General features: G+C 39.2%; 2 protein-coding genes across 2 annotated transcripts; one reads left to right on the top strand and one right to left on the bottom strand.

Annotated features, from left to right (window-relative positions):
* The first annotated feature begins 195 nt into the window (after positions 1–195).
* nudC (nuclear distribution C, dynein complex regulator) lies at positions 196–24,483 on the top strand. The gene is made up of 7 exons (XM_065475480.1): positions 196–394; positions 1,066–1,143; positions 1,252–1,458; positions 1,727–1,891; positions 23,758–23,949; positions 24,071–24,273; positions 24,337–24,483. Exons 1-7 carry the CDS (start codon positions 320–322, stop codon positions 24,386–24,388), a joined length of 972 nt encoding a protein of 323 aa, XP_065331552.1. The 5' UTR covers positions 196–319; the 3' UTR covers positions 24,389–24,483.
* Positions 3,764–13,082, bottom strand: LOC135933997 (uncharacterized). The gene is made up of 5 exons (XM_065475483.1): positions 12,825–13,082; positions 5,892–6,092; positions 5,038–5,133; positions 4,500–4,722; positions 3,764–3,985 (listed from the first exon to the last, which is right to left on the bottom strand). Exons 1-5 carry the CDS (start codon positions 12,918–12,920, stop codon positions 3,957–3,959), a joined length of 645 nt encoding a protein of 214 aa, XP_065331555.1. The 5' UTR covers positions 12,921–13,082; the 3' UTR covers positions 3,764–3,956.
* Positions 24,484–24,486: the final 3 nt, after the last annotated feature.

Below are 24,486 nucleotides of genomic sequence, written 5' to 3'. Positions count from 1 at the left end.
GAATAACTCATCAAATAGGCTTACTATTAATACATACATATAACTTTATAAAAGTCCTTGATCTATGATAATGTAATTTGACTGGATTTAATGTTTTGTTCTCCTGCAACTTGAGTTTAAAGCGCAACAACTACTGACTGCTTGATAACAAACTGGTACCCGCCCTCAAATCCAGCTGTAGGCGGCAAACAAATAAAACAAATGAATGCGTCCTGGCCGCCCTGCGCTGAATCACGTTGACATTCCGATCTTTTGGTTCTCAAACCAAAACAACAATTTAGCGCAAAGTTCAACCAGTTTTTGAAATCATTCAAGCAAAATGAGTGCAAACCAAGAAAATTTCGATGCTCTGCTCTTTTCTATGGCACAACAAATGGAAGGAGGAGTTCCAGAGGTATTACAAACTTCATCCGGCTTCTTCTTTGTTTTCTCTAGGAGTGATAAATTTTGGAAATAGTCAGTTTTTGAAAAGATAGTTTTAAGGATTAATTTAAATGCTAAAAGTTAAAGAGTTTGTCCATATTTTGGAAACAATGTTACACCTTCGGATCATGACGAACTTCAAAGATTTGAGCAAGCTAGAATATACAAAATTATGCATGTACATAATAAGATGTTGAAAGTCCAAAATATACATATGTACTTACACAGGCGACCAGGGCCGGGAAGACGTCCCAAAAATTCTTTGCATGGGTTGAAAAGAAATTTTAAAATATTTTTTAGAGGAAACAAAAACAGAGTCTATCGATAGAGGGTGTGAATAAGTCACGCTCGTCAGTCTGTGTGCACATGTGCCGGGTGACTGGTGGGTTTAGTATTTAATTAGACATGTTTGCAGACGAGGCTTGGGATTAGCCAAACCAGTGTGCTCGAATTGATTCTGTGATTGTTCTCCTTGCACAAATTTTTAAATTTCTTGTATCGTGACCGCGTACAATACAAACCAGTAGAAAATTTACACTTCCAGTTTGGGAATTGTTTCAATTTTATATATTTTTTATGAAATAATAACTTCAATATTTGTTCATCTTTTACATACTTCTAAAATCTATTTTGCATTGCTAGATGTTGGACACTGTCTTTGGTTTCCTGTTGCGCAAGACGGACTTTTACACAGGAGCCCCAGATGGGCAGGCAGAACAGGTTCGTACTCTCTTTTGATTAAAGAAAAATCAGCTCTGAAGCACTTAAGAAACTTCTAGATTTTATTTGAGTCCCCGTGAAAAAGCAAAATTGTGTTCGCTCCTCTAGATGGTGCTAGACGCATTTAATAAACATGCCAAGGGTGCAGAGGAGCAGAGAAGGAAGAAGAAGGCAGAAATTGCTGAGGAAGAGAGAAAGCGCCATGAAAGAGCCAAAAAGAAGAAGGAGGAGGAAGAAGAAGAATCAAAGAAGGGTGCCACTGTCACAGAGCTAACTGATGAAGAGGCTGAGAGAATTCAGAAGGAAATCGAGCAGGTTTTAATTCACTTACTAATGCCACATTCTCTAGCTGAGCGTATAGGGCTTTTTTAGTTGCATTTTTACTTTCTTGATTTGACTGCAAGGAAAATAGGTATTGCAAAGCGTTATTCTGAAATGAACCGCGTGAATTCTATTCAGCATCTGATTTCAAAACATCCTGCATTTTTGTAATCTTCCTCTGCAATTTTGCATGCACGGCAAACTCATCGACCATTGAAACCTCTGCATGGTGTGCTGTTACAAATAGCTCTTTTTTGTTCAGGAAAAGCAGAAGAAAGAAGCGCCCAAAGATGATGTCAAGAAAGAAGAAGAGTCAAAGAGTGATGACGAAGAGCAGGACAAAGACAAGGGCAAATTGGTGCCTAACGCAGGCAATGGTTTTGACTTTGAAAACTTTTCCTGGACGCAGACCCTTCAGGAGATAGAGGTGAGTACAGCCCTTTCTATAACTTATTACACATATGATGCACAAACAATAATGAATATGATTAAGTTTTCTTACTTTCGCGAGAACTTAAACTCTAGTCAAAAAATTACTACTGAGGTAAGGTTATGGGAAAATGGAATTAGTGCGGTAATGATAACTCTGCTAGCCGCAAATTGGATTTTAATTATGGATATTGGAGTTAATTATTGTGAGAACTGTTCATAACATTGAAGAGTAAAAACATTCTGCTGGGGGCTTAAGAGAACTCATAAAGCAGCAATATATTTTTTATCGCAACATCAAAATAGGTTTTACAAGGAACTTTCAATATTTAAATAAATGCAGGATTTATTTTTAAGTAATAAGGCAAACTATATACTCAGACCAATGTTGCGAAATCTCCTAAAATGTTGTAGAAAATTTGTCCATAGCGCTGACTAAGTATGCAGTAACAATGGTTATATTTTTAAAAAAAATTTAAATATATTAAACGCAGGAAATTTTTGAAATTTAAAATCAACGAATCACGGGAACGGTGAGTGGTGGGGTTGACAAGATTTTGTTACAAGGCTCCTCTTATAAATTTTGCTCAGCATTGAGTTTTGCCTGTGGTTTTTAACGATTGCTGGTTCAGAATTTTCTGCAGCTAAAACTTTGGTTTTGAATTTTGTTTTATAGGTAAAGTGGTAAAGTGCTGCATATATGGCCTGCGGGGCTTAAACAGTCGCTGTAAAATACCAGAATGTATTATTTAACCCTCTCAATATTCCACTATCAGCTGACCATTCTGAATTATTTACCGCGCAAAGTTTAACCATGTAATAATTTTAAATTTTATTCAACATATGATTCAATTTTGCGGATATGTCCTCCGTGAAACCCTTTATTGATTAAATTAATGCGTGTCACGAAGTTTTTGGCTCTTGAACGCACAATGAACAGGGGTCACTCTAATGCTTTGGCGTGACGCTCGACGCATATTAATAAATCTCGTGTCTTATTGTTGTGGGCGACACGGCGCGCAGCTTTGCTCGGTCTCGACCGCGGAATGCAGTTGGTGCTATGGGTGTTGGGTGACCCCCGGCCGGTCCGGCGGCGTCGTCGGTCACTGAAGGCCGCGTAGGATGGACCCAAATTATACCTACCTGGTGTTTTCCTCGTGCGGCCGCCCCAAGGTCGGCGTGTCGAGTGAAGCAACCCAGGGTATGTCATAGCCTTAGGTCGAGAGCGCTGGCTTTTTCTCCTAATTAATTAATTTCTCTGTGCCTGGTTCAAACCAGTCGCATCACTTCCTCGTCCTTTCATCAGAAACCATTTCAATAGGTCGACCGGCGCGCCTATGAATTTGTCAGCTAACGCACGGGCTCAGCTGTCCTTGATCCAGCTTAGGATCAACAAAAATATTTTTTCTTGTGGCAAATCATGCTCTGCCAGTTCATTTTAAGGTTGACCTCTTTTATTGGACTAATTTTTTCCAAATTTGCCTCCCGCGGCGGCGGAGCTCTGTTTTTTACCTGCATGCTGCAAGGTCGTTGTAAAAGGGATTGTGAATATTTCAATGCACCAAGTTGCATTTTTGAGGAAAGCATGGTCCTAAAGAGAGGGGGAACGTAGATAATTTTTTACGCATTATGATTTTACCAAAAGAATAAGTTGTGAAACACGATGAAAGAGCGCAGAAAGGGGCAATCAAAAGCTGAGTTGGTCCGACTGCTTTTGCAAATTTTTACAAGTCCACCTAGATAATTTTAAATCAATGAAATGTAAGTCTTTTATATTTTTTTTAATAAATATAACTTACCAAGATAAATAATTTTTTTTTGGTATTGCACAGTCGTACGAGGGTTTAAAAATGAGAACAAAAGATTTAAATTGATTTGAATACAATGCATTATTTTTAATTTTGCAGTCGCATCTATTATTTTATATAAATTATCTTAACAGTATCAATTCAAAATAAATATTACAGCACATTTCAGTTGAAGCAGCATTATAGCTTTAGCACTCAGAATATCGAGCTTAAACTCCACAGCACTCTTTGTCCAAACAGCCACTCGGAATCATATCACCGCGCGTTGTATTCCTTAACTCGCACTGAAACAAAAATGTCAAAATAAGCGACACCGTTCAAAATTGCATTTTTCATTATGTGCTGCACGTGGTCCAAATGGATAAATAATTTATGTAAATTGACTCACAAGATGTGAGGTTTGCCTTGAGCTGGGTGTGAATGTGAGAAAAAATTGGCGTGCCGCTGTTTTTTATTTATGGCATACCACTTACAATGAGCTCAAGCGTCCAACTGATGAACTTTTTATTTTATATTATTCCTCTTGCAATTGAACTGTCAAGAAGACGTCTTGTACATGTTATTGCTGCTAAAGGCTGTTTAATCATGATTTAAACATGCTTTTAAACGAATATTTCACAATTTCCGTGAAACACCAGAAATCTAAAAACGTTTTTGTAGCTGAACCAAAATATGAGCTGGGTCAAGTTTAATACCGATTCTTTTCATCACTAACATAGACGCTAACAAATCCAAGCCATATTAGGTCAAGTTGAGGCACTAACGAATTTAAAAAAAAAATAAATTCATGATACTCACTTTCCATAAGGATGCATGCGATAGTGATGCCTAGTAGGAAAATGAAACTCATGGTAAGAACGAGAACAGTGATGCGATGAGATTGGCTGCAGCAGCGGCTTCTTCTTCGCCCCTTGACGCTGACACCCCCGATCATGGTGAAGTGCGTTGAGGAGGCCAACGAAATACTGTCGCCATCGCATCTTTTGCTGATGGTTCCGATTTCGCCACCTGATTCCACGTCCTGCAACAAAATCCAAATTTTTAGCAATTTATCAAACATAAAAGTTAGGTTTTAAGAGTTGATAATTTTGTTTCTCAACCTCTAAGCGGTTGCTTAATAGGCGGGACGTTTTTTTACCGGCATTGACAGGTGTTAGCCGAAAAGTATTTATTCGGAAGCCAAAATTAAAATTGGCCTTGGTAACGAACAAATGCATCAGTTGCACTGTTGTGCTTCTCGCTAATTGCCGCGTGGAAGGAAAACAAGCCATAAAGATGTCAATTATTGTCGTAGCCAGGGCGTGATGATTCGCTTTTGCAAAGGACGTGGTCTCACCTGCTTGTGAATTTCGTCCTTGACGATCAGTGCTGGGGGATGAGGGGGCAGCCACGTGGGCGCAGTTACTAAGGGATGACCGCTGTTGCCGCTTAGCTGTAACATAATACGCCATTTAAAATTAAACTCTGATCATAATTATGCTTAGTGAATCAAGAGGAATTTGCATGAAAATTTGGAAAACGTGGTGCCGCAGAAAGTATAAATGAAGGGTCGTAAAAACTTGTGATGAACCGGATCTGTCAGCTCAAAAGTGCAAAAATTCGTACAGCTAAATTGGTGCTTAACGCACTTGACCTTCGCATCGCAATTAAAAACCATTAGTGCTTGAATCTTGTTCACTTATCTTCACCAAAAATGGAACTGGCAACCGTTTTTAATACATTGATATCATGACTGTAAGAGGAATATTGTACCCACCGCCCTTTGAAAGGTCGTAAGGACAAAACAATGTTTTTCCGCGATCGTAAATATGCTGTCCTCTCACCTTTTAGCTCGAAATTTATTGCAAGGAACGAAACACAACATGGTTTCAGTTTTACATGCGCCAGTCATTTACAGTAATGAAAATGAAACTACAAAGGCGTGAAAATAATTTTTGCATTGCTACACCAGCGGCGAGTGAGATAATCTCCGAGAGCTAATTACCATCAAGTCACCGGCAGCGATTTCCTTGCATTGTGTGAGACAAGTAGTATGATTTAAAGGACGCGGAATCGCACGATCTGAGTGTCCATTATATACAAATTCGTATAGTACAAGTGCCACGGTGATCGGGGCCTTTAAATTGAGATCAAAAGCTGGTGTCCTTGCTGCAAATCCGCTCTTGATGTGTTCAAAAAATGTTAAATCACCTGCGAACTGGCTGACGAGGTGGAAGACGAGGAGGCGCCGCCGTTGCCATGTACCCCCGGGTGCGTCGAGTAGCCGAGACTAGAGTGCCTGGAAGTGTTGCTCCAGCTATGTTTGTCCGAGTTGTCCTCGGAATCGCGACGACTCGATGCCCGCGAAGACAGAGATGGACGTGGAATGTAGTACCATTCGGTGCCCTTCTCCTAGAAACAAAAAATGAAATAAAATTTCGTTGCTTGTTGAAATGTGAATGTACTTTGCTTCAGTCGTTTGTTTGCATGTAAGTGTTAATTGCCCCAAGACCATTTATGATATTGGCAAATATGTAAGTTGGAAGCAGATTTTTCGTCCCACGATTTTCATATTATTTGCATCAAGTTTGCAATTTTTCTCTGCTTGACAATACCCACTGGATTAACGTGTAGTAACTCGTTAATCAGGAAATGAGCGACTGCGATGACAATAAACTGGCATAACCGTCACCGCAATGTGTGTTTCCACTAATACGACACCGTGCACTAATGTGCACTAGATCCGCGAACGAAACAATTCACGGTCATTAGAGAGACGGATCTGTTGCATGCTAAGCCGCACCTGCGCGAGCGTCGGGTTTCAAAACAGCTATCGGATTCAGGCTTTGGTCCAAAAAGTTTGTGTGGCGCATGGGAGTTGTCGTTCGAGAAAATGCCGAATTTAAACAAACAAGTTTTTGTGAGGAATGAGGATGTGCTCGCGCGAAAATCGCGCCCGAGGGCGTCTGTCTCTCTCGCCCAACATTAAAGATCTGCGCCTCAAATGGATGCAAGTGCGCCGGAATGCACGACTACTGCCACACCCGTGTAGTTCCCCTGAACGGCCGAATTTCTATCGGCTGGCACTCTGGCAAGGTGAACAAGTGGCTGCCGAACAAGGATTGAATATGAGCAACGCGATTTTCTTCAGACCCGAGTCTGTATAGGTTTCAGCCCCAGTCGAGCGTGATGCAGCCGCAAAATCTGGTGCCGGATTCACTCGACGCGTGCACTAACGAAGCGCAAGAAGAGAAATATTTCAGCCTGACAAAATTTGAACCATCTTTTGTCTCAAATCCGGAATAATAATGACATCTCCTTTTGACATTGAAAAAAGCTCAATGTATCATATCGCAATCTTAAACAGAAATAGCTTTTCTCGTTTTCTGTGTTATTTATAGCACACAAACTCGGCTGTTTATTATTGCTAATTGAAACTTGTGCTTTGTGCACGCGGTCGTTGTAAACCGCGGATGACGGACGCGTGGAATCCCAACTTCGTGTCAGGCAGCTTCTGTATCTAAAAAGCCGCAAATGGCCTTTGAATAAAATTAATTTGCATAAAATATATACCACATGCGGATTCAAGTTATGTTGGAGAAAACCTTTTTTTAATTTTATATTGTTCAAAAAAAATCTAAATAATGAAAACCTTTCCCTAATACAACGCAATTAAAAATAGTTATGTTTGCCGTCTACTCAAGAAGAGAAAAAACTATATTGGTACCTCATTATAGAAAAGATGGTCAAAATTCGTATTACGAGCTAAAAAATGTGGCATTGGTTGCTAGCTCATGCAAGCCCAATTTTTATTAATTTATTTAGCGCATTGCAATTTAAGAATTTTCTGCAGATGCTCCTTAAAACAGAAATTTCCCTGGAGTTAGATTTCGCTGTTCTGTAATCAAAAAGGCAAAACTGCGGGGGGTTTCCTGTACTGAGACCAGACGGCGTGGGTGTTAGCGCACAGACGATGCATTCACGTCGGCTCAATTTAGTCTGGAAAGATGCAAAAATTCCAAGTCGTGATCCGCCGGCGGCACATTTAAAAATAGACGAGTTTTGTTTTCGGCTGCCGGCTTGCTCAATGTCAGCAAACCAATAAAACGGTGTCTTCTCGTCCGCGTGCATTTTCGCTCGTAAATTGGGTAAATTGCAGCGTCTGTGCGCGATCAGGATGTGCGAGCCTGAGATTCTCACAAAGCGAGCGCGCTCCTCGATCGCGTGAGTGGAGCATTTCATTGTCAGTCCGCGAGCCAGATTCAGGTTCAGTGACGCAAGTGCGGCGCTGATTTTTCTTCGGTTTATGCGGAATGCAATTGATATCGTGCCATTCTTCAAATGAGCCGATCAAACACGCGTTTATTGTTGGTCTTTATTAAGACACGATTTTGCCTGTTAGTACTAACACATCGTTAATCACGAGGGGTATAAAGTCTTTTTCGGCGAGTTTGATGTATTCGATTTACATTAAAAGCAGCAATAAATTATGATTAATTTTTCTTCCTGGTGTGTTTGTTTCCAATTTATTTGAATTGCAAAAAAAATATTTTTCTTTAGTCTTTAAAATTTCCAGCAGGTTTTGTAACAATTTAGCATATAAAATTGAACATTGGTTACTTGAATAGGCTGGTTAATAATATGCTTTCAAGGCTTCGCAGTGAATAAAATTCAATTAAACTCGCACCCCACGTTAAACTCACTAGCACATCATTCACAAGTCACGACCGACTCTGACTGACTGCCGGTTTATTTAATTACTCCCACTTTAGAGGTGTGCGAATTGAAATCAAGTCTGGCCGTCTTGAATAAAAGCGTATTTAGTGGTAATTAGCTGCTTCCTTTGTGCAATCGTTAATCATCTCGGCCGCACACTTTGTACTACTCGAATTTGCACTTCCGACATGTCTGATCTCTGAAAAAAATCGGGACGTCCAAGCATGACTCGCGTAATTATGGATGTGAGCACAATTCTTTGCAGATAATGCGCTCCCTAAGGCCTCGTGCAGACTGAAGGTCTCGATTCTGTAGAAAATTCGAGTGGCATTTTGCTCGTAATTGAATCAAGTGCAGATTAGCCGTGCTTATGTTTGCTCGCTTGCAGTTTCAATTCATTCGCTTCGCGCAGTCTCAAGATTCTCTCGAGAAATTTGTTTTTTTGTTTGTTTTCCGCCTGGCGCACACTAGAAAAAATTATGCTTTATGCTCATCAAGCGCAAAAAATGCAATATAACTTGATTTCCTGGTTTTACTCTCTTGCCGATTTTTTTCACGCATATTGTCGAAAAGTGACACGGTGTGACAAATCAAAAAGTTTTTAAAAGAGTTTTACTTTGTTTAAACGCAGGTTTTGCATCAGTTTTGAATAAATTGGCGCTCCTGTGAGAAAATTCCAGTAATATCAAGGTTCTTAGATTATTTTCTCACTCAAGACAAAGGCACGCTTGTTTTCTATCTTTTCGCACGCTCGAGTTAACGATGTTGGCAAACCAGATGAATAATTTTTTTATGAAATATAACATCTTTTGAGATTTTCTTTAATATAATAACGCTCGATTCATACTGGTCTAGTGATGGTTCAACAAAAGCTCACAATTAACCACTCAACTTGACAGCAGTGGCCGTAGTTTTGCGATTGCTCAACAAAGTAGTAGCTAGCCGGCCGGCCGGCCAACTGGCACTTTAGTTTGAGTAGCGCATTTTAATTTAGAATTACATGCTCGATTAATTAGGACAGATTTATCATTGTTCTTAACCCGCTGGCTGAGCCTCTACTGCTCCAGCGAGTTGAGAATGGGAAACCTCGCTGTGATTTATTCAAGCGCCGCTGCAGATTTATCGAGTAGACGGACGCATTGTGTGTGACTGACTGCCTTTCTGGGTCACCAGGGGATGAATTTAACGTTGCACAAGTTGCTTGAAAAACGAAAATGAAATGCAGCCTTGAAGGCCGAGAAATGTTTTAAAAGCTTGAAACCGCAGCGATAGGATGAAAGAACATAATAGAGGATAATTAAGTGATTTTAATACGGATAACCGAGCAGATCGAATAAAGTTTATCGAGGAAGAAGAAAATACTCAAGACATTTTGGCTGTTGTTGAAATGTTTCATTTTGTTCATAAATTTTGAAAAAATAAAACTTAAATATACGCTAGAAGTTTGAAACAGAGCTATAGTTGGAACTGCGTAAGGAGCAAGAACCTCCTAGAGGATCAGCAGCCAGTCATGACCTTTTGATGAATGCGAGTATACGGACGAACCAGATCTGGAATTGCTTGCGTTTTTATTGTAATTCTCTCGGTGAACAGCAGCAGCAATTCTCCGATTTCAAAACAGCAAAGGTCGTACGCTGATGGCATCGCGACGGTGCTTTGCGCTATCTGCTCGGCAAATCAGCTGAAAATCACAACGCCGTGACCAAGCGCGTCAATCATCGCCACTGATTGGACGCATGTTGACGGAGAAAAACGACGATTGAGTGCATATTATTATTGTTATCGGCTGGTGAGCGACACGCAACGCGTCTAGAGCATTTTCCTTGCTCCACCGACTCTCGCCTTGCGTTCACTTTCTACAGGATAGTGTGAAGGCACAGACTTAATGGAGCTAGTCCGCGTTGAATGAGCGAGCGAGAAAGAAAAAAAGTGCGGATAGTGTGCTGCAATAAGGACTTGGCGGTTCTTTTCTCCCAAATAGCACATCAGGCGTGGAGGAATTTACATTCATTCGGTTCTTTTTGCTTCCGCGACTTTGCATACAACATTTTATGGCGTTTTTTTTTCTTTTATTTGGTTGGATGGTGTTTTTACAACGTGTTAAAATCGTAATTGCCAGCAATTATTTACACTTCCTAAAAAAGTCCATTAGTATAGTTGAAATAAGAAAAGATTGCATGTCAGCTCTGCTAATCATAAAATTGATGCACATTATCTTTTCAAGGTAACAAGTCTTTTCACCATTACACTGTCGGTCATTTGTGTTGTGATAAAATCAAATTAGCTTTGCAAAGACAAATATTTATTGCAAAATTTTCTGAATCGAAAGTGGATTAAAACTCCGTTCATACCATACTTACAAGGATTTTAAAGCACAAAAATTATCTTCGCTCTCGGCTATGTGATTATGTCGCAAAGCAAAGCAATTAATATTGAATCAAGAGAAGCTTTTGGCACCAGGAAACTTTTCCCCTGTGTGAGACAAACTTAATTTGTAACAAGGCAACAGACTCGCGCTTGTCTTTCCGTTGCCGGTTTGCAAATCGCACACTGCTCGCGGATGTGTGAGTTTAATTGCAAGCGAACGCTATTTATTTTTTTTTTCTTTCGGCGATGCGTGCCGAGCGGTGTGATTCACCACGAGACCGTTTGTTGCACGCCGCTTCTCATTATCGGAAGGCGGATCAATGAGTGCGCGATTTTCTTCCCCACTAAGGCGGATGCGAAATTATTTATTCTCTGCTCCTGGAATTCGTTCACCATTTGTATCAATGTACAATAGTTCAATGGTGTTTTTATTTATAGAAGGCGGTGCATATTTTTACTTTCAAAACCTCTATCATATTTTTTATATTTCTATAATGAAGCAAGCTTGTTTCAAATTAAAGGCTCACAATCGATTTAATGTTTTCATGATGGAGATAACTGATTCATTCTGTAAACTGAGCCAGCTGAAACCTATGTCATTGTTGACATTACGAATTTATAATTATGATCAATATGCTAAAATGCTAACACATTTTTTTACAGCCAGAGTAAATTCTGCACTCTCATTCCGGAGACCGATTGTCTGCCTTGAATCGAGACGAGAGCAAACTTACTTAAAATTCCGCATTTGCATGGCGAGTATATTTACAAAAAGAAGCCGCAAGTGAAAATTTTGGGCACGTACGCGCGAACGTGCACTTAGTTTGCTTTTGGCGAGCGAGTGTTTACCTAGCCAATCGAGTCGCAAGCCAACAGGGAGTGTTTGAGTGTGTGAACCTTGACATTGAGAGGCGTGCATTTCAATACTAACTTCGATTTGCGTGTTTCATCAGCCGCCCAATGTGCCGCGAACGCCCCGTCTCATTTTAATATTCTCGCTGTGCGGCTTCCTTATTGCCGAGATGCAAATATTATTTGCTTTCTGAAAACTCTAAATATTTTGGCCCAAAATCAGCCACGGAAGAGAGCCTGTCGCTTTGTAAGGGACAGTTTGGCTTGCGGAGTGGAAACGCCGCTCTTTGGTTTGCAAATAAACGTGCGAATGGAAAAGGTAAATGTTATTTTTTGCCAGCCTGCTCACATGCTTGCAAAATTTGCTCCTCGTGAAATACAATGTATATATTTAGCATCATTAGCAAGTGGTTACGCAGAAGTTTGAAAAGTAGGTTTGACTCCTGCGTTGCCCTGTAACATGCACACTATAATAGAAAAGAAGAGCCATTTATTCCAAATTAAATTCAATTGAATGAATTCATATCGATGCATCAATACTTGCTCGTGCTAATGAAGATTAACTTTATTGATTGTTAAGTGCCTCACAATGAAACCAAAATGAATCGCACCTGTTGATGCGGCCTTACGCTGCAGTGCTCATTGTTTTCAGCTTCGTTGCTGATTAATTAAATGGTCAAGTGTGTGCCTCTGCACGGCCACTGAATTAATTGCGTGATGCAACTGGCCGGGCAGAAACGTGCGCCGCTCGTGGAGAGGAAAGAAGAGCAAGGTGTGCTTAATTTACCAGCACCTCTTCGTGCCATTGCACACGCTATTGTCCTAATTACATGTACTCACTGATTAGGATTATCGCTATGTAAATTAGCGTGTTTTTCGTCCTTTCATTTTCTATTTTAGCTGTCGCACACTCAAGTATCAAATAGTTGGTTAAAATAAACGCAATTAAAGTATTATAATTGAAAACTCAGTTCATGATTTATTGAAATTTAATTATTTCTATCTCAATTGATTTGTTTTTGAAAATCCGCTCGGATATTTTGAACCAATTCTGCTTTTTTTGAAGTGATATGTTAAAATAAAATAAAAATTATGTGTAATTACAGATTGCTTTGATTTATTTATTATTATTATTCAGAAAAAATTGACTATGCCATGAAAGGATTGCATATTCGACAAATTTGAGAGTAAACAAAAATAATAACTCACATGCACTTCACACTGCACTTGCAGCGGGGAGGTCTGCACCCAGAGCATTGTGTTGCTCGCTTTGGGGTTGGCTGCTGATTTTTCGGCCACTACCATTGTTGACGACAACGGTCTGTCCGGCTGAATTCGAATCTGGTGTCTTTCTTTCTCTTTCGCGTCGAGCGCGAGCTGGTAGAGCCGGCCACTACCTCGACGGCGAGGTCTGTCCGGTGTGTTCGGTGCCTGTGCAACGACTGCCTGTTCGCTCGCCCGACCTGAGCAGGGTACCCACCAGGTTACGTCAGGCGTCACGTGGGCCCCCCGATGGATGGCTAGACCGGCACGTCACTTTTAACCTTAAACTTGGACGCTGCTGGCGCGCGCTCAACACTCGCTTTCAATGGCTCTCACTTTCGTTTTCACCTCGCCGATGCATCCAGTGCAAAGTAGCACAGATTTGCTCAAAACTCGCAACTGCCTGCCAGTGTTTCCCAGTCTTCTTTGCTCGCGGAAATATTATGCAACCTTCGCTGATCGTCTAGAAATCGCTCAAGCTCTGTGGTGGATTCGTAGACAAGAAGGTTGATTTTGTTCCCTCTGATCTTCTGGGAAAAGAGTGAGCTAACTGGGAGATTTGAAACTTGAGAATTCATGGAGATCGCATATGTTTTGTTTATAAACTTTGTTCTGACGCGAGGGATAACATTTAAACTTTCGTTCTCATATATGAGAAAATATGAAAGAGGAAAACTTCAGTTAAATTTATGAAAAAATATGAAGTTTATCATCTTGCTAACTTATTTTGCAGCTTCTCGAACCAATTTTTCTAGTTAACGTACACAAATAAAATTTTCGGTGCACAGCTATATGAAACACAAGTTACTTAACAATGGATTCATTTATCATTTTTTACAAATTGGATTGCACTCTCTGAAAAGCTGCAGATATCTTTAATAAAGTTTCCGTCGTTATAAACCACAGCCAATTAAACCTTTTTTAAAGTTGATATGCCTCCTAAGATAAGGGCCCATTTTATAAAGTGAATCTGGAAACAGTAGGCAAAATAATTGGTGCTTGCTATGAAATTGACCGCGTTTAACGTCAAAGCAATTCAGCTTGAGTAGCCTATTGTGTAAATCCAAGACTTCCTCAACACAAACGCCTGATTGTAGATAGTGACTCTTCTATAAACCCACGCAAAACTGGAAAAAAGATCGTGCCATCTCTGATAAAATTTATTGAGTGGAGATTGAAATTTAAATTGGCTTACTAAATAAACTCGCACCTTCAAGAGAATACGCTCTAAAAAATCAATGCAACAAAAATCAGTTTAAGATACAATTAATTCCACAAACAATTAAATTATTTCTGCTCCTCTGATAACGAAAAATTCAATGTCGATAAAGCGATGGAGCCAAGGATGCATCACGCAACAAGCGCCGCAACTCCCTTCACGGGTTTTTGATTTCAATCGTTTATAAAAATCGAATATCTTGTTAGAAAAGTAGGGCACGAAGTAATCGTCAGTTCCAGATCATAAACTAACGTATTAAGAACCGCAACTTTGAATTGCAATGAGCTGTGATTCATTTCAATACTATTTTTCATCTTTCTCAGGTTCGAGGAAATGATTAGTATGCATTTTTTCAATGCAAACTTGATGGAAACAATATTGCCCGCAAGCGAAAACCAACATGCAACCATCTCTTCCTGAAAAGAATAAATTTCAGCCTAGATCTTGATAATCAAACGAAAAGAAATTTATCTTGTCCAAAACCGAATGCTAAACAGGCGGTAATTCGTCGTTCGTCTTCTCAAAATCAAATTGGCTGTTTCAGCAAACGATCGCCTTGCAAAGTTCGCCTTGCTTTTGCTGCTGGGAGAAAATTGCGCGCTACCAATTTAAAAACCATTAGATCAAATTGCAAGGAGCAGGTGCACGCAAACGCCGACTCAACGTAAACACTCGTATCATCTGATGCGTTACCAAAGTCACCCGCTCGTACTATAGCTGTTCAAGATCACTCGGCTATGTGTGTTGCAAAAAGTTATCTAACAGGCTGCAACTTGCATTTAATGTATGGAATTATAATACGACTGCCACCACAATTTTTTTCGGGAAAATAATGCGTATAGTTTTACAGGAAAGCGTCCTTCGTTCTCTACAATTTGCGTGCGTCAGGCGGGCGCACTTGAATTTTCCCCGTTTTTGAGAAGGCCGTTCATCGCCGGTGAGGCAATAGGAATGCCCTTTGCGGTATGCTGCTGTGTGTTATTGTTTCAGTGGCAAATTGCTGTTTATTCACCGCTCTTCTTTCTGGACGCGCCGCATTGTAGTTGCACGCGTTCCCTTTTTATGACTTTTCGTGTCTGAACAGCTGGCGGTAATGCTGGCAGCATTAGCAATTCTGCTCGTGTCGAGAGAATATGCGAGTGCAACGGTGGGCGCGGGCTTTTCCGAGGTGAGCCCACGCCCGGGCCACATCTTTCTGCGAGGATCGTCGCTTTGTAAGCCTTCCTCAGAGATTGATATCACAATTTAAAAAAAGCAGCAGTTGACGAAAAAGCATTCTTCGATGCGACCAGGATATTAATAAACTTAATATATTTTGAGCATTATAATTATATTCTCACAAATACTCCTCCAAAGCATAATGATTGATAATTCTTTTGATCAATTTTAATCTCATATCGGATATAATTGCTTACTAATTTTAAAAAAACGGTGAAATTAAATATAGAATGCAATTAAATAAACTTAAATGAAAAGCACTATTAGATAATTTGCCCTCTAAATTTGCAGCATTTTAACATTTTGTGCAATAAATAATACAAATAATTCATTTAAATTTTCGGGTAAAGAGCGTAATTAAGATGTAGGGTTCAAGGAAAAAATCCAGCATTTCAATTCAACATGAAAAATTACCTCGTTAGGATTCTTCAGGATCGTAAATAAATAAATACTTATTTAGATATATTTTGAATTTAATAAAAAAATTTAAACAAACATGGCGTTACACATTAACCATACGTATTAACAGTGAGCTGTGAATTCAACCGTTTACTTTAAAAGTTATCGCTGCAATGCCGTCAACAGTCATACGTGATTGGTTTCACGTGCCGTGCACTACCTGAACATTCGTTGCTAAATGTAAATGTTTTTTTCACTCGAGAGTTGGTGAAATCAAAACATTGGAAATGTGGGTGGTGCTAGGAATGTAGTACACATATTTTCATGGGAATAATCTATGGAGAATAAATAGTGTGATGTGAAACATAATAGTGCATCAGAACTTGACGTAAGATTTTCGTGGACCTTAAAAGATTTGATCAGTCGATCAGAATTAATTATTGTTTCCAACAAATGTATTTTTCGCATTGAATTACTTTTTAATATTGACAAAAAACAGATTAAAAAATGAAATTAAGTGATTAATAATCTGCGAGCCAGATAAAATTCAGAACTGCTACGAGATTGAGCTATTTTCTTAAGTAAATGTTATAACAAATATTTATTCAATTCAACAGGACATGCGTTTACCGTTTTCTGAATTCAATTTAACAACCAGGATACATTAAGCAATTACTAATATGTTTTTACGATTTTGAAGCGAAAATACATTGCAAAAACATGTTTTGGAAAATCAATGATGTGACTTAACAAACCTTGAAATTTATAAAGCGTCAATTTATTGGTACAGCTTGTAATAACTTTTATTATTTATTTTATAGTTCCCTACAATCAGCAGATCTGCAATTTACAGGAAAAATTAAACGCTTATTGCAGTGCGCTTCTTGTGTTTAAACAGCCTTCGTAAATTTCGCCAGTATGGCAACCTGCACACACAAGTTGATATTTAACTGATGCGTTAAATGTGCAAATTCGAGTCTTTTGAGCTGCAAGACGCAGCCCCTTCGTTAAACATTTTTCGACCTTAACGACGATTCGATTTGCGCGACGGTGAGAATGGCCGGAATGCGGAAATCGGTGGCGTGATGCTGTTTTAAACTACTGAATTCGCTACTCCTCTTGTGGTAATAAAGTCAAAAGGCAATATTGAGACTCGATTGCCCCCAGGGGTCAAGGCGAAGTAAATTGGAGAGAAAATTGACATAAAAATACCCGCGTGCGGTGTGCGACACTCCTAGTTGTTTTGCTTGTTTTGCCGGCGCCGCATTCACCTTGAGAACGATGAGCACTCGCGCGAACGGGTTCATCAACTACGGCATTTTTGTCAAATCGATTTTTAATTTGCCCACGCGCATAAAAAGAGCAAAGTCAACCATCGCAGGCCGTAGGTTGACAAACAAGGAAGACGCTGGGCACAATGGCTTGTTCATTATGTTCAGTAAAATGTGACTCACAATCAGGCGGCAAAGAATCCGCCAGAGATGGAAGGTCGCTGATTCTCGCTTAATGCACACGCGTACAAAGAAAGAATTCGTGTTTTTGCCTCAATTAACAAACACGCCGCCTGGCGCCTACCTGAGAATCGTTAACTGCAGAATCATGATTTCACTTGCAAATGATTCATAGACGGATTACTTCATCCAGCGCTAAAGGTTAAAAAATATGCCTGCTGTTTGATGAATGATGCCGAAAAGCTATTTTTAACTACCATCACATTTCTTAAAAATAGATTATTACATCATAAATATAAAGACAACAAAATTAAATCACGGTTTGGAATCATATTTTTATTCCAATTACATTTTTCAAATGGACCATCGAGTTTTTCAGGCCCCTTGATAGACAAATTCACCTCTTTGATTCATCCCAATTACTTCTTACTCCCCTCTGTATTTTTAAATTCTCTTGCAAGTCCCAACATCCATTAAATTTTCTGCTTCTGGTCATTTATTATGAATGTATGTTTATTCTCACAATTAGTCATACACAAATTAACGTATTAAAAGCATGTGAGAAACAAGTCAGCTAAGACCCTGTCTGCATTTCCTCTAAAATGACCAACCGCAAAGGAATTTGTACAATTGCGACGCCATTTGATACAACAAAGGTCGCATGTATCACTCAAATAATGGCTCGATTGCATTACAAAACAAAACGCTCGCAGTCGATCACGGTCCTAGACGGGCAACAATGCACGCGCTCGCATGGGCCTTATACTTTTAGTCACGACACGAAACGTGCGGAAAAGCCTACCTTGAAAGTGTCCACCTGGAAAGGAAAAATTGCTCAGTACTGCAATTGAAAGAGTCTCATGTTCTTATCATTGAAGACAACACAATTGCTCTCGTTTTTACTTCCTTCTTAATTTGATTACGTGCCGCCGTGCCGTCGACGGTCACAAAAGGCAAGGCTGCTCCGCTGCTTCCGTTTCGCTTGTCATCCATCATCTCGAGAGCGGTTGCGTTTTCGCGAATAATCTCGTAACAATTTCATATTTTTAGAAGCCATTTGTTAGATTTCAACCGAATACTGAATCAGACAACCAATGAAACGGATCAAACGTGGCTAAAATTAGCCATCGGAAAGAAACGTAATTGCTTCAACCGAATACGTTTTGAGGTAATAAAGCAAAAAACTGTAAAAATTGTTGAATTAATATTGCCAAGAGATCTTCAATTTATTTTTCCGACACTCAACTTCTGAAGCCCTATATCATGGCAAAAATATACAAAGAAGTGCGTAATTTTAAAATTACACGACATAATTAAATGTATCATGAAATATGACTTCAGATGTTCTGTTCTTTGATACAACAGTGACTTTGACAGTGATACATTAATTTATATCAAATTGCAAGATTAATCAAGCGTAAATAATTATCAACATTTAAAAAATACTAAAAATCATAAATTTTAAATTCTGAAAAAATACCTGTTTAAAATTTGTTTGCATAGAATTCTTAAATTCAGAATATAATTTAAAACCACGTTGGCCTGAAGATTTTTAAAATGTCACTTTATTAACCATTTATTTGCAGCTTATTCTTTTGTTTGAATTTGAACCCAACTTGCCAATTAAGGATGTCCGTATTCTTGCTGTTCCCTATTTTCATCCGGCGCCCTCGAGATCCGTAATCCGTGTTGGTCAAAACCTGTGGGCGGTCGGTTCATTATTCTTTTCGCTGATGGAGCAGATCAGGTTGTGCTCGCCACTTTCGTTGCGTCACTGCCGCGCGGATCCGTTAACAACAATACAAGCATGAAATGATCTCGTTCTTGCTGATGTCACTACATACGGAAAGTCCCATTTTTTGCCATTGTGAATCCATTCACCTTTTATCATCCAACAGCGCTTCCGTGATGCGCCCTTGAACTCCGATCCGCCAGCTTTTTAAGGTTCAAGGTGTGTGTTTTTGTGTTAACCGTCTCATCTGAAACCTTCCGTCCTAACATAATTAATATCAAAATATTTGACACCATCTTTGTCTTAACTTTTTATGTAAGGTCTTCTCGAATTTTCCTAACAATTGATGCATATTACTGGCGAATAAAGTTCATTGTCATTTCTTTCGTGGATTAATTTTTGATACACAATTTTGTTTGTCTTGGTCGTGAATCGTGAACTTGCGTTGGCAATATCTACCACTTTCATTTCCGTGTAATGATAAAAATCATCGAGAAGAATTAAATTATTGCTATTTTATACTGAACGCAAGAAAGAGGGAATTCCTTTAACACATGAAAAATAATTATTTTTACCGTAATTAATTTTCAATGCAAATATTAATTTGTAAAATTTGCAAAATTTTTGTCATTGTTTAAATCAATTGTTTCGCACTTTAAAAGTTTCGTTTCTCCTGTGTTAATTTTCTCACCTTAAAACCATTCATCAAGCAATTTATTTGAAAATTAACTTGAAAACTTGCGCTTAATAGGCAATTATTTCACAATGATCTTGAAAAATCGTCTCATCATTGCAGAGATAAATTGCAGATCATAATTTTGCTCTGAATCGGCTAGACTTAAAAATTCTGTTATAAAAAATGCTTTAAAATCAAAAAGATAGTTAACCATAATTTGGAGTATTCGCTTCTTTATTCTAAATTTGCTAATAGATCTTTCACTGATGGTCTTGATTCGATTTTATCTTAATTCTTGTCATGTAGTAGAAGCCGGCTCATTTGCATTCCAACAAGTTGGTATGCCAAAAACTGACTCATCTTTGGTGCAAAAAACTCGAGCTGATGCCAGAGGCGATCGTGCATCGCATTTTGGTGCGAATTAGGGAATATATGTTTTGTAAGACAACTCAATTTGTCAGACTGAAGCATCCGTGTTCACCGTTGCAGATCGTGCAAACGTTTTATCCTCTCTGCATTCAGATTTGGCTGCAAAACTTCTCACACAGAAAAAAAAAGTTTTTTCAGACCACGCGGCAGTTCAAAAGGGAAGATGAGAGAGCAAAAGACCTTCAAACTTACATATTTATCTCTCTCTGTAATTGTTTTTCACAGGCGTTCGCTTGGAACTAATTCTCTCTCTACGTGTAAATCTGATTTTCACGCCCCATGTATGATTACTTCACTTAAAACCCGGAAATTTCTGTTTGCATAGAAAATGCATGTCTTTATATTTGCTGCCATCTCTGGTATTGGACATTCAATCAAAAGGCGCCAAAAGCTTTTCAGTAGAAAATTCTCACGTGGTTTTAATTAAATGGTACAGCTTTGCTCATTTCAAGCAAAATCAACGAAAATGAGCAGCTCCTAGGCCCTCCAGTTCATTAGGGAAGGTCAAGATGAGTCTCACGGTGTGCATTTTTTATAAATTCTGGTTTTTAGAACGTCGGATTTGCAGTCGAACTGTAAAACTAAAATGCTCGCACAGAAGTTCGCGGCCTCGGGACTACTTTTGAGGGAAAATTGTTTCAGATGCAACAAACAACGTCCAAAAATTCCAAACAATTACCTTAAAAAATAATCGATCTTGCCTGAAGCCCTTAAATTTGGTGCTCATTCGATCAGGCTTGACAAAAAGGATCCAATGCACAATGCACACCATATTGTTTAAATTAAATCACGAAGTAAATATTTCATTGTGCTCAAAAAATGTCCTGTATATTTTGACATGACAGTATATACCGTCAGCTAGTGTGAAATTCGTTGATTTAGCCGAAATTACCAAGTGATCCATGCCTTTTGCTCTATTGCTTTTTCACGACTACTATACTGTCGAAAATCTGTCTCAGTACAATCCATCGCAACAAGCGTTTCACGGAATGTGAAATAAGCAAATATCGCTTTACTTTGTTCTCTTGGTACCAGTCTCGCTGAATTTAATTATAAACTACACCCATAATTAGATAAGGCTATTTAGTTGCAGGACGGTTTGACAGCTACACCGAGTCCGCTGGCAGTTTAACTACAGAAACGTGATAATAGCTCTGCGTTTTTTAATTGAACTATACGAAATGAACTCAAGCACTTTCTGAATGTTTCATACTTGACCGTATTGCGAGATAATGGGGTAATCGTGTGTTATGCACGCTAAATTGCAACTCTTTGTGGCTTTGCATAATAATAGGCAGATGAGGCGATTGCCGGGAATTAAAAGAGATAAAAACAGGCTTCACGCTTCCCGAGACGAGTGCGTGCCCAAAGCAAGCTGTGTCGAATGCACGGCCTTGGTGGTCATTGACTGGTCACTGTCCAGAGAACTATTTTCATTTGCAGTTCGTTCTGAATGCGACGAAGAAGCGCAACCGAGCGGAGAAAGTGCGCGCACGGCAGCCTCTTTCTCTCACAATGCAGGCGCCAGAATAAATATTTTGGGAGCGTTAGCACATCATCTCGTCTCGACGATAGTCTTTTCTATTGATCATCTGTCTCTTGACACCAAATGTCACAAAATTAAATTATGTTGCACTGCAGGCGTTTTCAAAAGACCCCGCTGAGTTCACGCACGCTTTGACGCCATTGTTGTTAGAGGAATATAACCCGCCTTTTGGCCGTTTCAAAATTTCTGAAGCAACTCCTTCGCGAGAAATGCTTATTTGGAAAATACTTGCTTCTCATTATCTCGCGTAACACACAATTTTTAGAAATGGAAATTTATGTTGCTGCAAAGAGAAGTGCGCGTGAACAAAGAGTTGGAATCAAAAACGATTGAATGGAATGAACAAAAACGAACCATTTAGGATTTCATTGATGAGCATGATGACGCAACATTTCTCTATCCATTTCCGTCACATTCCAATTCGATGAAGGCAGCAAACGTTTCGCGCTCTTCGCCAGAGCACTTTTTACAATTGGCAGCCGAAACAACCTTTGCCGACCTTCGGCGACCTTGTTGCCTTTATAAACCGATTCCGCTCGCATAATCGACGCTATAGCCATACTCTATGCATATGATGTCTGAAGTCATTTTCTCGACAGAGCAAAAAACCTTAAAGTATTTTTTACTGGGTGTCTCGTTTGAAATATATCGAACCAATCGCGCAAAAGTTGATTAATGTTAATGTATAGTTTGGAAATCTGTAATTAAGAGTCTCCACTTCCTGTTTAAACATTAATATATCACATTTGAATAATTTTCTGATCGAGAGAGTATTGAAATATAAAAAGATTTCCACATTTCTACTCGTTCTGAGACAAAGATTAGTTTTTCCTCATAAATTTTGATGGACCACAAAAGTACATATTACCACCTGCTCAATTGTTGCGCAACTATTAAGGAAGGAAAAGTGTGCGACTTTCTTTTGCAGTGCGGTCAAGGTGGTGTTGTTTGTAGTCACTTGGACGAAAATCCCTGCCGCGCGTTTCTGGCGGTATTGTACCAGCCAGCGTCGGCACCTGAGATTACGCACCAGGTTCGCGTCTTCGCTACGCTGCCCGGGAGATTCCAGTCTAGAGTTCAAAGATCTTGACGTCAGCTGTGCAAGGTGAACCGGCGGCGGCGACGACGACGGTTAAAATCTCCAGAAAGCATCTTGTAAAAAATACTCATAAAACATACGCACATGCCAGTGAAATTCCCTATTTTGTTCCGACGACTCACAACAATACTAAGAATTAATTACAGCAACTCCTTCCATCTGTTGTTGTTCTTTTCCACTAAACAGGTTCAAAATGTGGATCCAGATACTTTTTTGCGTGAAACAATTTTTTGATATTTTTTATGAGCATCATGATATCTGGTTTGCTTTATTTGGTTGGTTTCGTATTCAAAGGTTTCACCAAAAACTAAAACGTCGAACCCTAAGAGTTTCCTTGCAAGCCACCCATTATTTATTTTCCGCTTTTGGGATGAGTCGTTGTATAATTTATTTTGCTCAAGGAATGTTTGTGATACACTGAGTATTTGAACAATTATTCTTTTTTAACTTGAATAAATCGAATAAATTAACCAGACGCTCTCTGGAGAATGCCGTTAACCTTGCCCATACTTAAATACATTTTAGCTAATTTGAATTAAGTAATCAAGTCATGTTTGGGAGACTAACAAGCGATTGACTTGAGAGAAAATGCAGTCTGACCACATTATTTGCTAAAAGTATAAATGGGTACTGAACGAAAGAGGCATGTTTTTCCTTATTATATATATGCAGTGGAATTTAAGGAATTTGCTTTACGGTTTAAGTAATTAATTTCCCTTTTCCATAAAATTGCCACATGGGAGTTCCAATGAACTGTCTCATTTATCCGTCATAATGATTCGTCGGTATGTTTAATATTTTTGAATTGAAACAAAATTAATTTGTTATAGGCCTCAATATGTACTATTTCTAGCAGATTAATTTAAAATTTAGTTTTAACTTATACTTGATACTGTGAAATAACTTGACAGAAATGTGTTTTTTTTTTAATTTCGGAGACAGTTCCTCTGAAAGTTTGGCACTCTTAAATGAACTTCAGGGTAACCTTCCGTTTGTTTGTGCATCAGAGCCATCAGACTCAATTCTTTTACGCTTGAAATGTGCGGCCAAGGCCGAAAATTAAAGCAGTTGGCCAATTGTTTATTTATATTGTATTGTTTACGTTTGTAGGTGCGGGTGGACCTAGGCAAGACGCCACTCAAGTCGCGCGACCTCTTCATCGACATTAGGAAAACTCACTTGCGCTGCGGCATCAAGGGCCGGGACGCCATCATCGACGGTCCTCTGCCCCACGAGATCAAGGTGGATGAAAGCACTTGGACTCTTGACGCCGGACGCTCACTGCTCATCAACCTTGAAAAGGTGGGGTCCTCCGAGAGAGAAAATGACTCTTAGCCTAGATTTCAACGAATCTCGTGATCTAGATCAATTAAAGAACGCGATAATTGCATTGTGCAAGTTTTGATGGTCAATCCTCCCACAGGTCAACCAGATGAACTGGTGGAACCGACTGATCACAACGCACGAAGAGATCAACACTCAAAAGATCAACCCTGAACCTTCGAAGCTGTCCGACCTGGATGGGGAAACTCGTGGACTGGTCGAAAAAATGATGTACGACCAGAGACAAAAGGAGCTTGGCTTGCCCACATCTGAGGACCAAAAGAAGCAAGACATGCTGAAGAAGTAAGGCTCTTTAATGTTGTAAAAAAGGCCGATAATTGTATCCAATCACTTTTTTATTTTCAGATTCATGGAGCAGCACCCAGAGATGGATTTCTCCAAATGCAAATTCAACTAATGAAGTTTCTCATTTGCAATATTTACGCATTTACTTCATGATGTAAGAATTGGAAATAAAAGATGCTGAAATGACAACGTTAATTAAAAAAAAAACGG

This window comes from Cloeon dipterum, chromosome 1 (genome assembly GCF_949628265.1).
Source record: "Cloeon dipterum chromosome 1, ieCloDipt1.1, whole genome shotgun sequence".
Lineage (NCBI taxonomy): Eukaryota > Metazoa > Arthropoda > Insecta > Ephemeroptera > Baetidae > Cloeon > Cloeon dipterum.
The sequence above is the reverse complement of the archived record's forward strand: the minus strand, read 5'-3'. Positions and strand labels throughout refer to the sequence as shown.